The 17,033-nt window shown below is 43.1% G+C and overlaps 1 protein-coding gene across 1 annotated transcript; it reads right to left on the reverse strand.

Annotated features, from left to right (window-relative positions):
- Window positions 1-789: 789 nt before the first annotated feature.
- On the reverse strand, window positions 790-16,037 carry SLC26A3 (solute carrier family 26 member 3). The gene is made up of 19 exons (XM_054399784.1): window positions 15,907-16,037; window positions 15,037-15,176; window positions 14,816-14,926; window positions 14,568-14,725; window positions 13,664-13,828; window positions 12,020-12,172; window positions 11,173-11,255; window positions 9,694-9,841; window positions 9,460-9,573; window positions 9,268-9,345; window positions 8,747-8,842; window positions 7,654-7,760; window positions 7,321-7,390; window positions 7,140-7,232; window positions 4,006-4,101; window positions 3,133-3,366; window positions 2,335-2,389; window positions 1,701-1,846; window positions 790-933 (listed from the first exon to the last, which is right to left on the reverse strand). The coding sequence occupies exons 1-19, from the start codon at window positions 16,035-16,037 to the stop codon at window positions 790-792; spliced, it is 2,322 nt and encodes a 773-aa protein (XP_054255759.1).
- Window positions 16,038-17,033: the final 996 nt, after the last annotated feature.

Consider the following 17,033-nt stretch of genomic DNA (forward strand, 5'->3'; position numbering starts at 1 on the left):
AACAAGGTGTGAAATAAGAAAATCTGTGTGATTTTAGTCTCCATGTGTATTCATAAAGATATTTATACACATAAAGACTTCACAAGCTCATTCCAAAACCTGGAACATAAGTACATGTAGTAAATCCTTCTTAAGGTATTTAAAATATCCTTCTGTCTTCGTGCTCATCACTGTATCTGCATTTGTCTTCTGTAAGTGACATTGTTGCTGGAAGATACTCTATTTAGAACATTAAAATTTTGTTTCTGTTGGAATCTGTAGGAAATAAACGGAAATAAAGATCACTCTGTGTAAGGAGTAGCCAGGGTAGGTGCTCTCTGGAGAGTGATATGTAGAAATTTGCTCCTTTAAAGCATATGTGTGGGAAGACAGTGATCTGATATTTTCTCCTTATGGGTTTGCCATGTGCTGGATACTGCCCTTCTCTTTAAGTCCCTGATGAAAGGCTGTGTATGTCCCTTTCTTATCTCTGTCTCCAGACTCCCCTTCTGCCTGAGACATTTATATAAGTGGGACTAATGCTGATGTCTCTACCACATGAACATTCTATTGTGAGCTCATCATGGGGGAACTGTAGTGGACAGGTGAGGAGATCAGGTAACAGCATGGTGAGATGGCCTTTGCCTGCCTTTCTTGGCAGACTCTCAGGGCTCAGAGCAAGGCTTCTGAGCAGAACCCCATGCCTCTTAGTCTTGTGTGGTTTTGCCTTAAGTCAAATCCCATCTGTCTGTATGCTTTCTGCCCTGAGCTGACATGAGCTCAGGGACGAAGATGCTTTTGTTATCTGACTTAGCAGTTCCTGCAAGCAGCTTTTGGAGCTGTGTTTCCTATGGTTCTAAGTGCTGCTACTGGAGACAGGAGTCTTACCATGCCCTCTTGGCTGTGCGGTCCATTGCTGAGGATGATGGTGTGGTTGTTGCTGCTACCCTTCTTCTGCAGTGAACACAAGAAGTTGAGGGTTAGGAAATTAATTGCTTCTTTTTTTTTGTCCACATTGGAAAAAATCTTGGTTTTTAAATCTCTGGAACATGCCTGGGAAGTTGACCTGGATGGAAGGAAGCTCTCACTTGTCAGCTCATTATGCCCCTGGCCAGGTCTCAGTGCAGAATTGCTGGGCCAGTTCAGCGAAGTGAGATTAAACAGTTTCTATGAGAATAGTGTTCTGAGTTTGGTACTTTTAAACAAATTTAACATACATGGGATCCTTTCTTATTCTTGACATAAGAACACTCTCTGAAATGCTAACACCACATTTGGTTATAATAATTTATCTGTACTACTTTAGCACTCCTTTTGAAAGTGGACAGTCCCAGGAAGCCTACTTGCAAGCAGCGTCAAGTCTGCCTTGCAAGGGCTACTTCAGCCTATGCTGCAGTTGGTAACAGATGGGTGATGACAGAGGACTGGGATTTTGCCCCATACCATGCTCTTTTAAAGGAAGTGGCTTCAAGTGAAATCCAAGGCCAAGCCAGTCTCCAGTGTAAATTATTCACTCTTTTCACCAGTGGTTTGCCAGACACCTGGACCAGGATCCACTCTCACTCTCCAAGTTTATTTGAGACAATCTGAGTTAATTATTCATTAATTTCTTTGAATATAGAGATCGTGTAGGTCACTTGGCTAGCTATGCAGGGTACTGTTGTGTGCCTGTGAATAATGTAAAAGCAATAAAGTAGTGAAAATGAAAACTGTAGTGTTACCTCAGTGAGCTTTAATTTGGGGGAGCTGGCTATGTCCTTTTTCAGCAAAATGTGTAAAACTGCATCATGAATGGTGAGGAAAAAAATGGATGGCTTAATCTCCTCATCAAAAAATGCACATCTCTCCAGTTTGTCCAGGAAGCCCTCTGTAAGAGAACATAATCAAAGGACAAAGTGACTTGCAGGCCTTGAGAATGAAGAAATAGTGTATCCTGAGCATGTCCACTGTGCACATGGTATATGGCACTGTTTTATTTATTAGAGTGAATGGGTTCCTCTTTACTGATGTGGGCAGGCTAGAATATAAATGCCCATCAGTCCTGCTCTGCTTGTTGCCAGGCAGAAAGGAATTTGAGACTTGTTCCTTATTTATTGCCTAACCCAGGCTTGTATTAGGCATCTTACGCCCCAGAGCTGTACAGCACAGCAGTGACCATAGGTAAAACAAGCTGTTGTGTGTGGTCCCAGCCTTCTGAGGGCAGTGTGGAAGAGAGCTCTGTTCAGCTGAATCTGTTCACTATCCGAAACTGGAAGGTCAAATGAGGGTGGTCCTCTGCAGCCATGCTTTGTGGTGTACAAGGAAGGCAGTGGCATGATACGTTCATGGTAATGTGATGGAAAGATAAGTACTCACCATGTGCCCCTGCAATGTAAACGTCAATGTCGATCCGGATAAATTCTTTCAAAGTCTGTTGAACCAGAAAGAGATACTGCTATTTTTGCAGAAGTGAAACTCCAGTGATCCAACTCTCAGCCTGGTGTTTAAAGCTGCGTTTCATATGCATATTTCTGTAAAGCTTCCCAGAATGTTACTGGATAAAGAAAGGGTGCCACAGCCAGCACCCTAATTTCAAGAAATTTAGACTATTTAATTAATTTCCTAAACACTTTTAATGGAAAATATACATTAAACTTCACATAAATTCAAAGGTTGCAGCTGACTTTGTAGTCCAGAATCAGAATTATTTCAATTGGAAAAGACCTCTAAGGGCATCAAATCCAATCATCAACATAAGACCACCATGGGCATTAAATCATGTCTCAGGTCCATGTAGGAATGCCTGTAAGAGGCCAGCTAGAAACACAGAAATAGCTCTTACCAGAGCAAAGAGGCAGAATTACCACCCTCAACCTACTGGCTGTTCTTCTTTTGAGTCAGCCCAGGGTACAGCTGGCTTCCAGTTCTTTATCCCCTATAACCCCATATCCTTTTCTTCAGGGCTGCTTGAAATCCATTCATCCCCCAGCCTGTAACTGATACTGGGACCTAGAGTTTGGGCTTAACTTCATGAGGTTCACATTGTCCCACTCCTCAAGCCTGTCAAGGTCCCTCTGGATGCCATCCCTTCCCTTAAGTGTATCCATCGAGTGTAACGGCATTCATATGTTTTTCTTTCATGTGATCACTGTTTGTCTTGTGAATTACAATTACCTTTTGGAGGACTCTCATGGCAGAAAAATCGAGGAAGGACACTGATGAGAAATCGAGAACAATGCTGTGGATGTTGACCTGGGGCACAGTGATGCCAGGGGGGAGGTCAGCACCCCAGTTGATCTGAATAGGCAAGTCTGTCATGTTGGTGGGCTGGTCCAGCTCCTCTATCCTGTTGTTGTCTACTTCTTCATCTGACTCGTGCATATGATTAGCCATGCAAATCAAGCCTTTCTGTGTTGACAGAGAAAAGTGTGACAATTAATATTCCTTTTCAAGACTCAGCCAGTATGGTAGTGCATCTTAGGCAGGGGTGAGAGTGGTAGCAATGCACAACTGATGTACCCATGAGATGGAGCAGAACCCACCTGCACTTCGCACTAGAAGTAGTTCTGTCTCTCCCTTGTCTGAAGAAGTCTGGAATGTTATCTTTCCTTTCATCAATCACTTAGTCATCATGATAATCAGTTAATAAAGGATTTTTGTTGTTCTCTAAAGTCAGCTGTCAGATACACTTTAATTCAGTAATTTTGGAACAAGTGAACAAAAAGCATGTAGGAGTTTGGCTGGGAGAAAACCAGCTTTATCCTACCATTAATGCAGCATGAACATCACCTCTGTGGGATCTGATCCTGCCACTTGATACTAAACAAAGCTCCAGTGGACAGATACAAACTGCCCATGGCAAAGCTGTAGGTCTCTAACTGTGAGAGCCATTTAAAATCTTTTTATATATGCTTTTGCATCATGAAGTAGCAACTTGGGGAATAGTAGATCTACTTAGGACAGGAGGCTGTGAATCACTTCTTTGCCATATCAAGCCAGGGAACTGGTTGTTTAATCCCCCACCCCAGGTGGTGTTGCTTTACATACGGGCGTCACTTGCAACTCTCCTTTCTTCAACATCTTTCTGATCTTCCTCAGAGCTTTATTGCGTTTCCTCAGTACTCTCAGTGGGTTGAAGCCAACCTGCAGAAACAGCACTTTGAAACCAACAGTGACACCAGGGGAAGGATATAGCATCTCATGTGGCTTTTCTTCTGTCATGATGAACATAGGCCGGACTTGATGTGGCCTACCACTTTTCATCAGTTCAGACAAGGTCTCTGTTTCTTATTTGGAAAGATGACTGCAGGTATACAAACCAGTAAAGCCTGTCTGCATTAACTTTAGGACACCAGCGTAGACAGCACTATAGCAGTGACAATGCTGTAGCAAAAGCCAGTAACTCAAGCAGGCTGGTACAGTCTTGGCTATCCCAAAGCATGTCTTCATTGTTAGATGGCCACCCAAGCAACTGAGATTAGAGAGCTCAAATATTGTAACTGCTCTTTGTCACCTGACTGCAGTGTGTGCAGTTTGTTTCTTGAGAACAGAAGTTGATCATGCTGGCCACACTATACCTGATGCAGGCCAGGATGCCATTGGCCTTCTTGGCCACCTGGGCACACTGCTGGCTCATGTTCAGCCTACTGTCAACCAGTACCCCCAGGGCCCTCTCTGCCTGGCTGCTCTCCAGCCACTCTGTCCCCAGCCTGTAGTGCTGCATGGGGTTGTTGTGGCCAATGTGTAGAACCCTGCACTTAGACGTGTTGAATCTCATGCTGTTGGACTCTGCCCATCTGACCAGCCTGTCAAGGTCCCTCTGCAGAGCCCTCTTACCCTCTAACAGATCAACACCTGCCCCCAGCTTGGTGCCATCTGCAAGCTTACTGATGATGGACTCAATCCCCTTGTCCAGATCATCAATAAAGATATTGAGCAGGATAGGGCCCAGCACTGATCCCTGGGGGACACCACTAGTGACAGGCTGCCAGCTGGATGTGGCACCATTCACCACCACTCTCTGGGCCTGGCCCTCCAGCCAGTTCCTAACCCAGCGCAGAGTGCTGCTGTCCAAGCCACAGGCTGACAGCTTGGCCAGGAGTTTGCTGTGGGGGACGGTGTCTAAGGCCTTGCTGAAGTCCAGGTAGACTACATCCACAGCCTGCCCCACATCCACCAGGTGGGTCACCTGGTCATAGGAGATCAGGTTGGACAGGCAGGACCTGCCCCTCCTAAATCCATGCTGGCTGGGCCTGATCCCTTGACCATCCTGTAGGTGCTGTGTGATTGCACTCAAGATGACCTGTTCCATAGTCTTGCCCGGCACTGAGGTCAGGCTGCCAGGTCTGGTATTCCCTGGCTCCTCCTTCTGGCCCTTCTTGTGGTTGGGTATCACATTGGCCAGCTTCCAGTCATCTGGGACCTCACAGTGAGCCAGGACTGTTGAAAAATGATGGAGAGTGACTTGATGAGCTCATCTGCCAGATCTCTCATTACCCTAGGATGGATCCCATCTGGTCCCATAGACTTGTGAGGATCCAAGTGGCTCAGCAGGTCTCTAACTGCTTCCTCCTGGATTACAGGGGTGCTATACTGGTCCCTGACTCCATCTGCCAGCTCAGGAGGCCAGTTGTCTGGAGAGTAAACCTATCCTACTATTGAAAATGGAGGCCAAGAAGGCATTAAGTATCTCTGCCTTTTCCTCATCTTTTGTTACTATATTCCCCTCCATGTCCACTAAGGAGTGGAGGTTGTCCTTCCCCCTCCTTTTGTGATTAATATATTTATAAAAACATTTTTTTATTGTCCTTCCCAGCAGTGGCCAGTCTAAGTTCTAAAGGGGCCTTTGCCTCTCTAATTTTTTCCCACATGACCTAGCAACATCCTTAAACATTTCAGGGGTTACCTTCCCTTTTTTCCAAAGGTGATACACCCTCTTTTTTTCCCTTAATTTGTTCAGAAGCACATTGCCCATCCAGGCCGGCTATCTACCCTGGCAGCTCCTCTTCCAGCACATTGGGACAGCCTGTTCCTGCACCTTCAAGATTTCTTTCTTGAAGTAGGTCGAGGCCTCCTGAACCCCTTTGTTTTTAAGGGCTGTTTCCTAAGGTACCTTCTGAGTTAGTTCCTTAAGTAATCTGAACTCCGCCCTCCAGAAGTCCAGAGTGGAGGTTTTGTTGATGCCCCTCTTAGTTGGACTGCATATTGAAAACTCAATTATCTCACGGTCACTGCACCCTAGGCAGCCTCTGACCACCACATCTCCCACCAGCCCTTCTCTATTTGTAAAAGAACGTCAAGCAAAGCCTTACCCCTGGGAGGCTTGCACAGCAACTGTGGTAAGAAGCTATCCTCCATACACTCCAAGAACCTTCTAGACTGCCTCCTCTCTGCTGTGTTAAGTTCCCAGCAGATATCTGGCAGGTTAAAGTTGCCCATAAGAACAAGATCTGCTGATCTTGAGACAGCCTCTTGCTGCTTATAATTTGTCGCATTTCATATTTCTAGATTGTAGTTTGCTTGTAAATATAGCTTTGTTTTCTTCTGTCCCAAACTGAGTTAGTCTGGCGATTATTTTTATTTTGGGGGTAGTCTCTCCAAATTAGTTGGGGTTAATTTCAACCCACCACACCACTGCTTATTAGAGCAGCAGGATGCAGAGGTTATGGGTGCAGGTTTGGTTCAGCTGGAGGATGGTGGGCCTCTCTGGCATGGTGAGGACTCAGTGATCCTGATGCTCTGTACTGATTATGGAAAGACCAGCTGCCTTCACCCAGTTTGTCATGGAAGATATTAAGATCTCTGATAGTGTGACTGCATTTGGCATTTCTTTTAACTGTTGTGTTTATGTCCTTTGTGGCAAGATGAGTAAACTAGCACTTATTGGGTGTAAATAATATCAGCACTAATGAAATAAAATGTTTGTGCTACTTTCTTTTAAAGGAATTAAGATTTGTATATACATTGTTATGGTTTAAGTCCAGCATGAGTTAGGCTGTTCTTTTTCTTAGAGTTGTGTATGTACATGTGGGATTATAGTAGTGACAACAACATTTGAATAATTCGTGAAAAATTAAACTTTGAACCATGGACTGGTTGCATATAATAATTATTGGGAAATTGTATTCACCTTAATGTGTCATGCAACTCATGTGCTCAGAATAACAGCCTCAGACACTTACAGCAGTGATTAGTTTCTCTCTGAAGAATTCAATATTAGCAAAGAAGATAGGAGATGAGCATCTGAAAATCTTCACTCCCTCAGGCTCATAAATCTGTACAATGAAGCAAAAGGGTCACTAGCAACATCTGCTATAGAAACAGAAGTGCAGCAGATAATAAAAGAATCACAACATTTCTTACATCGGTGTAGTCCTTCTTGTTTCTGTAGATGTTACTTCTCCCAACATTAGCCAAAACGGTGCAACTTGGACTGTGAACAAACACACACACACACTTGTTAGTACCCAATACGGAAAACTGGTGGAAGGGAAGGATCAGAGAAAGCAACCTCAGCTGTAGTGGTAGACTGAATTGGGACTCCACATCCAAGGGTCTAACTCTGTAAATTATTTTTCTATACATGGTTGCTGGTCAGACTGAGGCATGAAGCTGTTGGCCTTCTCTGTACAAGGGAAGTTAGTTTATAACAGGAAGCCCTGAGATAGCTTATCATCATGTCCAACAAATACTCACATCTGGGAGCGGATCACCACGGTCAGCAGCTGGAACGCCACAGCGGTTGCTAGCCCTATATCCAGGCCGAGAAGAACAGCAGATAAGAAAGTCACCACCCATATAACCTGTAACGAGCAGGTGGATGGCAAAAGTTATGAGCATGTCAAGGACCTGGGTCATGAGCCCAGAGTGTAAGCAGCTGCGGATCTCAGATCTGCTCCAGGCAGTCCATCTGCTTTTGTTGCAGGGTTTCATGTTTCCTACATTTTTTTCTTGTAAAACAGGGCCAGACTCACTGGCTAGCACCAGGGAGTGTTTATAAGGATGACAATGCAATAAAGGTTTAGAATAATAAAGGTGTGGATCACAAATAGGTGGTTCACTAAATTCTTAACAAAAGTCCAGCAGAAACACAAGGTTACATGTGAATCGGGGTCCCAGTAAAGCTAAGAGTTGTAAATGTGCAAATGCGCAAATGCAGGTGCTGCGAATGTGTGTAAATGTGGGTGCTGCGAATTTATGCAACAGACAAGCGCATAGATAATTCTGAATATTTTTTTAACCATAGATCTCGAAGCATTTCATGTGGTAAATAACTGTTTGGTAGCTGGGAAAACTGAAGCCTTGAACTGCTTGGGAATACAAGGGATTGACTGATGAGAAAGTCAAGAGCCTAAATTTTCTGCGTGTCAGAGGTAAGCAATCCTGGCTTCCATCGACCAGCTTTTCCATTTGGGAATCGTCATCACTTGTTTTTTTGCTGTCTAAGTTATATCTAACACGCTGCATGAGTGTGAGAAAGTGTCCCTGAATGCATGCCAATGCAACAGGTATTTGGAGATTTTCTGTAACTGCCTTCTGTCCTTCTGTATAACTGTATTCTAACAGATTTTGATGAAATGGATGAAAATGAAGTTCGGAGAGAGACTTGACTGAAAATGGAAAACATGAGCAAAGGGTATACGAGTGAAAAGGGCATGCCACTGTTGTATTTTCCATGTAGTGAATAAGGCAGGTACAGGAAAAAAAAGGATAACCTCTGAGTGAATTTGCAAAATAGATGCCTTTTGCAGAGTGCATCATTCCTGAATGCTTGTGGGACTCAACTTACACAGTCATACTTATCCTTTCTCCATAGGATGCCTATTTCCTTGAACTGCATGAGCATTCCTTTCAGGTTGCCAAGAGCCAGAGATGCGAGGACTGACTGTTATAAAGACCAAAATACAAGTTGAATTTTAAAGCAATCAAAGCAAATGTTGAACATTAAGATTTAAAAGATTATACAAACAGGGCCAAAGTGCAGCTGAAAGGCCAGGGAGCACCTCCCGTTGTATCACTGCTGCTGGAACATCTCCAGCTAACGTGCAGTGCAGGTGTCTGATGTGAAGCTGCAAATCCCATTTGGTTTTTTGCACCTAAAAGCTGGTGCTGTAATGCTTGGTATTTGGGGACTTGTGTTCTTTTTGAGGGGCCACCTTTAGTGGTCCTCTGTTCATGATCTAGCAAGAACAACCAGCCTTGCAAAACCCTGTTTGGCTTCCACTGAAGCCCATGAACACTCCCAGTGACTCCTAGATCAGCCTTGCCTTTGGCAAGCAGAAGGAAGTACTAGGTGAAACCAGTGAATACCTTCTGTAATGGTGCCAGGAGAAACCCAATGGCCAAGATCACAATCAAGACGATTATAGCTGAGATAATGCCAGCAATCTGCATGAGAAAACAATTCCAACGAGAATAAGTTCCCACAGGCATTATGGTTAGCTAGAGAAAAAAAGAGAGCTTTCTTGCTTTAAATACCACCATGATTGTTGTTTTCTATACCTGTGTTTTGCCCCCTGTGCTCTCCTGCACACCTGATCTCGACAGAGCAGTGCTGGAGGCAAAACCTTTGAACGATCCACCAACTATGTTACCCAGCCCAAAAGCAATGAGTTCCTGAAATAAAAACAGAAGAGGTTGTTCTTAAAAGCCAGTTTATGACAGTTATTCCAAAGGCTAAATGTCTTATTTCCCATTGACAAATGCACTGTTGTGATTTCTGTGTTATTTGCCTACCTGGTTTCCATCTATTGTGTAGTCGTGCTTGATGGAATACACTTTAGCCACGGAGAAGGCTACTGCAAATCCAACGATTGCAATGGAAATGCTGTCACCGACGCACTTTTGGAGGATATGTACATCAGGTGCAACTGGTGCATGAAATCTGAAAGACAACAAACTCTAGTCATTAAGGATATGCCTAAGGAGACAAATTGTCCAGCAAGTGAGCAAGGCAGTGGTCCACTCGTATTGAGCACTTTGGAGAGATATAACACAGAACTGCAGGTCTGAAGCCTATAAAACTTCGAGGGGTTTTCAGTTGGGGCCAGGACTCTTAATCCACACTCATCTCAATCTGTGTCTCAGCAAGTTCTCATTTACTTAGCCAGGACCAGCCACAGCTTATTTTATTTGAAGTGTATGCACAGTTCTGCCTTCTAGTTATGCACAGATGTAAGAGCTGACGTGGTGCTTGCATGGGGAGTTTGCACACAGAAGGATTTCACTTAATCATGACCAAAAAAATGTAATTCATTGGAACCCTTTAGACAGCTAAGCAAGTATTTACTAACAGGTAACACTGTATTTACTATCAGGTAACACTGTTAGTTTCTCAGGATATCTATCTGCTAGATGCTTTAGCTTTATCATTTCCTGTCCCTTCCCCTCCCTTTTGTCTTTTGCAGAATCTAGAGAGAATTCCTCTCTTTGGATTGTTTTTGGTTTTGCTTTTGTTTTCCCCCCATTTTTGGTTATTTTTTTCACTTTCTCTTTATTTATTCAGTGAACAGAAATATGAAGAACGGAGACTTTCGAGCAAAAATAGCTGCTCCTCTGCAAACTTCATCCACTAATACCCTGCAGCTACCTACCAGAGGCAATCGAGAGCACTGTGGTGAGTAAACGGCTGCAGTCTGCCGTTTTAGTAAATGTCTTCTTCCCTCTTTTTTAACTTAATGTGTGCCTATTCATTCTGGAATAGCTGGATGTACTCTATATATGAATGTATTCTCCATATGTGGATATATACTTCCTATATGGATATGCTCCTGGAGGAGCAGACATTGAGTCCTCTGGAGGACAATGGTGCCTGGGGAGATGCTGGCAGCTAGTCATGGGACCAGGCAGAACTGCAGTGTTCTGGTCACTTCATGGGGCTGATGGTGACTGCTGAACCATGCATGTACTTCAAGTGAAATGGAGGCATTCAAGACCTAGTAGCTCAGTAAAAGGGACAAACATCTACTCAACAGCTGTGTTAGCAAGTGAAGCATGCAATCATTTCATGTCACAGTGTATTCTTTGTCATGTAGATGTTATCTAGTGAGCATATTTTACCAATTGAAAGCGTGTCCTCATATTGTTGAGAGCAAAATGGTTACTTACTGAAAGAAGATGAAGCAGATTAATCAGAAACATAACTGAATTGATTAAAGACTGACAAACTAGAGAGAACATTTTGCTTCACTGGTGAATTTTAAGTAAACCACTCACCCTTCCTCTAGTTTTCCAACAACAGCTACATTAAATTTTTCTTCGAAGTTAAGGAAATAGGAGAGCAGTGCTGCTAAGACTGTCTGAAAGATAATAAACCCCACACTCATTAGGCACATTCAAGCAAGAATATGAAGAAACTATTGAAGACTGTTACCTTCCCTCTCCCACACACCCTCCAGTCTCATCACTTGCAGCAGAATTAAGCCTCAAGTCTGCACATCCCTTTGCTGTTCAGATGGCATTCCTGAATCACCTTATAGGTGTGAGTTTATATTAATAAATCACACAATATATATCAGAATATCTCACTAACAAGGGAGAACATCCCACCCCATAAACTGTGTTTTATAACGAAGTGTTCTAATAACTCTTGGAGAAAAAAACCAGCACTACTTGTACCTATAGCAACAGCCTCCAGAACTTTAGGAAATTGCTGCCTGTGTGAGGCTTCCCCCACACCAGTGCTGCTCAGGGAGGTAAAGGAGGCAAACCCCTCTGCTGCTGGAGGGCAAAGCTGTTTTGTGCTTGGCAACAGATGGCCAGGGTTTTAGTAGCAGTCTGCAAGTATCATACAGAGGGGCTCCAGCTGTGAGATTACAGACTGCTGCTGTTGGAGCCAGTTTTGTCCAAGGAAAAAATTCATAGTTTCTATACATCTTACTATAGATGTATTCAGTTAAGAACAGCAAAGTAGAGGTAAAACATCTCACAACAGCTCATGAACGCTGCCAGTTTATAGGTAAAATATCATCATCATTTAGTGCAGAACAGAAGAAATAGTCAAAACCCTGCTTCCTTTTGTCACTATAGTGATATGGTAATTGCAAAGAGAAGTGACCATTACCACAAGGAGTTCAATTGGGATGGCAGTTGGTAACTTTTCTTTGAATCGATCATTAATTTCTTTCACCACGAACACAATAAGCAAAACTACAAGGGATGTGACAAGGTCAGCGATGTTTGTTTTTGTGATCTGGCTGAAAACGCTCTCCAGAGTCTGCAAAATCAGAAAGAAAAATGTGGTGCTTAAGAAAGAGTAGTTTTCTGGCACAGTAGCACTATCCCTTTGCAGTAGGGCCTGTATTGGAATTGCTCTAAGGATAATGGAAGTTGGAAATTATTCCTTTCCTGCGTGATGCAGATTGCAAGCCCCAATGACTGTTGCATGTGCATCGTACAAACAAAAGCAGACGTGAAAGACTCTTTCCACTGGATCTTGAACCCCCTTGTCCTGGCCTACTCCGGAGAGAGGGTTGAAACAACACACAATAGGAATAGGATAGGAAATGTAAGATAGGAAACGAGAGCAATGGAATTACTGAGCAGGTGCCTCTCTATGCTCCTTCTTCCAATTTTCTCCTTTCTCTTTTCACATCCAACAGACCTCATTTATTCATATCCAAATCAAATATATATAATATCAGTCCAATAAAAATGAATAACTAAATGCTTGAGGCAAAGCTTAGCACTTGATTAAACTATGCCACACAATAGAATAATTAAAAATATTATCTAGTTTGCCTAATGGGGTGTAATTTGGTGTTTAGTAATCATAGAATCACTAAGGCTGGAAAAGACCTTTAAGATCATCAAGTCCAAATATAACCTAACTACCATGACCACTAAACCATATCCTGAAGCACCACATTTACATGCTTCTTAGACACCTCCAGGAACGGTGACTCTACCACCTTCCTGGGCAACCTTTTCCAATGCCTCACTGCTGTATCAGTAAAGAAGTTTTTCCCAATGGCCAATCTAAACCTCCCCAGACACAATTTAAATCCATTTCCTCTTGTGCTGTCACTAGTTACTTGGGAGAAAAGACCAGCACCAGCCTCACTACAACTTCCTGTCAGGTATTTGTAGAGAGCAGGGAGATCTCCCCTTAGCCTTCTCTTCTGCAGACTAAACAACCCTAGCTTCCTCATCTGCTTCTCATGTGACATGCCCTCCAAACCTCTCACCAGCTTCGTTGCTCTTCTCTGGACATGCTTCAGGACCTCAATGTCTTTCCTTTACTGTGGTGCCCAGAACTGAACAGTGTACTCAGTGGCTTCACCAGGGCCAAGTATAGGGGCACCATCACTTCCCTACTCCTGCTGGACACACTGTTTTTGATACAGACCAGGATGCTGTGGGCCTTTTTGGCTACCTGGTCACACTTCTGGCTCATGTTTAGCTGTCCATCCCAGCACCCCTAGATCCTCTTCCACTGGGCTGCTTTCCAGCCACTCCTCAAGCCTGTAGCATTGTTTGAGATTGTTGTGATCAAAGTGCAGGGTCCAGCACTGTTGACCTCAGCCCATGGATTTAACCTGTCTTGATTGGTTATATACTAATAACCCATATTTTATATTTTCTTTTGTATTTCCTTCTGCTTGGCTGTTTTTATGCTGAGTTCTGTTGTTACTGCCTTGTGACACACAGTCAGATAAACATCACAGGTGTTGATACCATTATCAAATAATGAACACTTGGCACTTACATAGATTATGCCGAGAGGTGTATTAAATCCAGGCACAGGTAGCTGAAGCATGAATTTCAGCTGAGAAACCAGGACATGGACAGCCGCAGCAGTGGTGAAACCACTGATTAACGATTGTGATAGATAAATAACAATGAATCCAAACTGGAGAATTCCCAGAAGCAACTGAAATTCAAAATGACTGTACGTCAGTGGGATTCATTTGTGCTTTTAAGCAATCTCTGCAACAAAGAGAACCACATTTAATGAAACAGAGATTTTTTACCTAATCTCATGCATCCAGGAATTAAGGAATACTGTCACCAGACTTGCAAGAAAAGTTGAGACTTAGCAACAGGGGGCATAAGACTGGTAAGACTAATTGCTACAGCAGTTAAGTATTCTTTTATAGCTAAAATAAACCTCCTTAGTCTTAGGGTTTTCAGTACCCCTATTTTTACATGGTTCCAGTGTTTCATGAAGCACAAACATATTAATGTGTTAGAAGGAAAGGAATGAAATGTAGGAATTCTATATTAGGAAGGAGGGAGAAGTTGTCAGGCTTTTTTAAAAAGATAAATTCAGTGGTTCACTATTCTTTCACTTGGTGTGTCTGCATCACTGCCATTACTCCCACAGCTTTTTTCCTGTTCAACAGATGTTTTTTTTTTCTGTAGGTTGGGTACACCTTCATAGGCTATAGGCTCAGGTCTGGGAAAAACCAGGAATTTCACAGCATGGATCATTGGCTGGTCACTGGAGAAGGATGGATGTCTCCTAATCAGTGAGCCAAAGTCAGTTCCATTGGAAGGTGAAGATAATTACTTTGGTGACTTCACTAGCAGGAAACAAAGGGGAAGGCCAGTCCGCTATTCATCTACTCATATACAAACACATGCAGGCACACACACATATGTTTACTAACCTGAAAAACTCCGGAAAGGAAGGTTACAGATGCAGCCACTGTCACCCTCATTTCATTTATTGCTGACATATTCATAGGAGTGCCATTTTCAGTCATGTTATCAGGGACCAGCCTAACGACGACTCCACCCACCATCAAGCTCAGCACTGGGAAGGGACCTGAACAGCACAAGGCATTTATTAGTGATCTGAAGGGGCAGTAAGTATGTCTTCACCAGTGGGGATGGCAGTCAGTGTACCTGAACTTACCCACTGAGATATGTCTAGATGTGCCAAAGATAAAATAGACCAGAACAGGGAAAAATACTGCATAGAGTCCATAACTGGGTGGGACATTAACCAGCAAAGCAAAGGCAAGACCTGCAAGGACAGAGACCCACAGAAAGAAATGAGTGTTACAGGCTGAAGCCAGCAGCCCCTTTGCAGCTGGCCTACCAGGCTGTGACAGAGCACATGTTTTGTGGAAGTACCTTGCAGGATAGCCACAAGCCCTGTGTTGATACCAGAGACGATGTCACTCAGGATCCACTCCCTGAAGTGGTATGCTGGCAGCCATGAGGTAATAGGAAACAAACGCAAGGCAATTTTTTTGACCCTTTGAGGCGAGCAGCTGTAAAGACACAATGCAGAGCTCTGTCAGTGAACAGCTTAGCTGAGTTGTAGCCTGTCTGTGAGAGAAAATGGAGAAAGATTCAGGTTCAGACTGCCAGAGGTCGAAATCTGAGCCAATCTGATCAACCTGCTCTGCCAGCTGTGCTTCAAGGAGTAGCTGGTGGCTTCTAGAGGTCCTTTCCAACCTTTCATAGAATCATAAAATCATATAATGGTTTGGGTTGGAAGGGACATTTACAGGTCATCTAGTCCAACTCCTCTGCAATGAAGAGGGACATTCTTCAACTAGATGAAATGTCTGAGAACCCCATCCAACTTGACTCTGAAATTCGGTTTCCAGAGATGGGGCTTCTATCACCTCTCTGAGCAACCTGTTCCCAGGTGTTTCACCATCCTCATTGTAAAAAAATTCTCAATTAAACAGTCTAAATCTACTCTCTCTCAGTTTATAGCTATTACTGCTTGTCATATCATTGCCAATGTCCCCAGGAAAAGAGAAACTGCCTGGAATACAATTGTAGAAAGACTTTTAAGTGTAATAGCAGCTAGAATTGTTTAGAAAAAATATGACATTGCATTTGGTTAACAAGTTTTTGTTTGCTTTGTTGGAATCACATCTATCTGGGATGGAAATTGTCAGGATAGAGTTCATGTTGTCTGAGAGCAGCAGTTCGGGCTGTTTATTAAATACATATTCTAAATAAATAAATGAATAAATATCTCCTTACCGAAAATATAGTTTCAGGTGATCCCAAAAGGTTTTATGGTATCTGTGCAATATCTTGTGCTCTTCATTGAACAAATTCTCTGAGTACACAGGTCTGGCTACAACATAGTGGTTGCCCACAGGTTCAACCATTTCTCATGAAATATCAGGTGAGGATGGCCAATTGTGTGTCCTTCTCTGTGGTCTTAGTCACTTAAAAGCCTACAATGAAGAACAGGGTTAGCTCCTTACATACTGTGGGGCAGATAGCCATGATGGGTAGTGTAGCTGAGTGAGCTTCAAACCATCTTTGAAGATCAAAAGAGAGATGACAGAGACACCTGCTTCACTTTGCCAAGGTGTCCTCCTGCCCTGCTCCTCTTTCCACTGAAGGACAGTGTTTTACTGGAGCATGAAGTATTTCTTTCTAAACATGCAGCCAAAAAGTGGACAAGACAGATTTTCAGCTTCTCTTGGACTTGGAGACAGGGCTGAATCTTTTGTCTCAGGTCTGTCTGATGAAGAGGTTAGGCTCAATAGTGAAAAAGCATGGTATTTCTGTTTGTAAAGGGTTTTGTAAGATTTATTTCCACAGGTTATCTGAACTGCTTCTCCTCTATTTCGTGCTCACAAACAGTTGTTGCAAGGACTGACCTAAATACTGTTTTCTGCCTTGTCCCAAACCACATTTGCATGTTTGTGCTGAATAGAAACTGTCCTTGGTCACTCCAGCAGCGACCCCTCAAGCCCAAACTACATATGTGAAGGTTCAAGATTTGTTTCACTCAATACCACTGGATATTATGCAGCAGTTAATGCCATCACCCTGCTGCCCACTGTGCTGTTACATTTCTCTCTATGCCTCACAATCCTCTCATGTTCAATTCACCTGAATAAATTTTTGTCTGTGCTGCAACCACCATTAAATATTTAATAGAGTACTAGTACTAGTCTTTGATAGGAGCTGTGGAACTTGCTCTGGGTAACTGCAGTTGGACTTCCAGCTGTAATGAATCTATTCTATTGTAGTCTGTCTTCTCTTGACTCAGATTTAAAGATGTACTATAGGAAGCAAAAAGTCTTTAGTGACACTGATAATAGAGAACTTTTGTTTGTTTTGCCTCCCCTAGTGCAAATGCTCCTTGGCTC

Source organism: Indicator indicator, chromosome 3, assembly GCF_027791375.1.
Source record: "Indicator indicator isolate 239-I01 chromosome 3, UM_Iind_1.1, whole genome shotgun sequence".
Lineage (NCBI taxonomy): Eukaryota > Metazoa > Chordata > Aves > Piciformes > Indicatoridae > Indicator > Indicator indicator.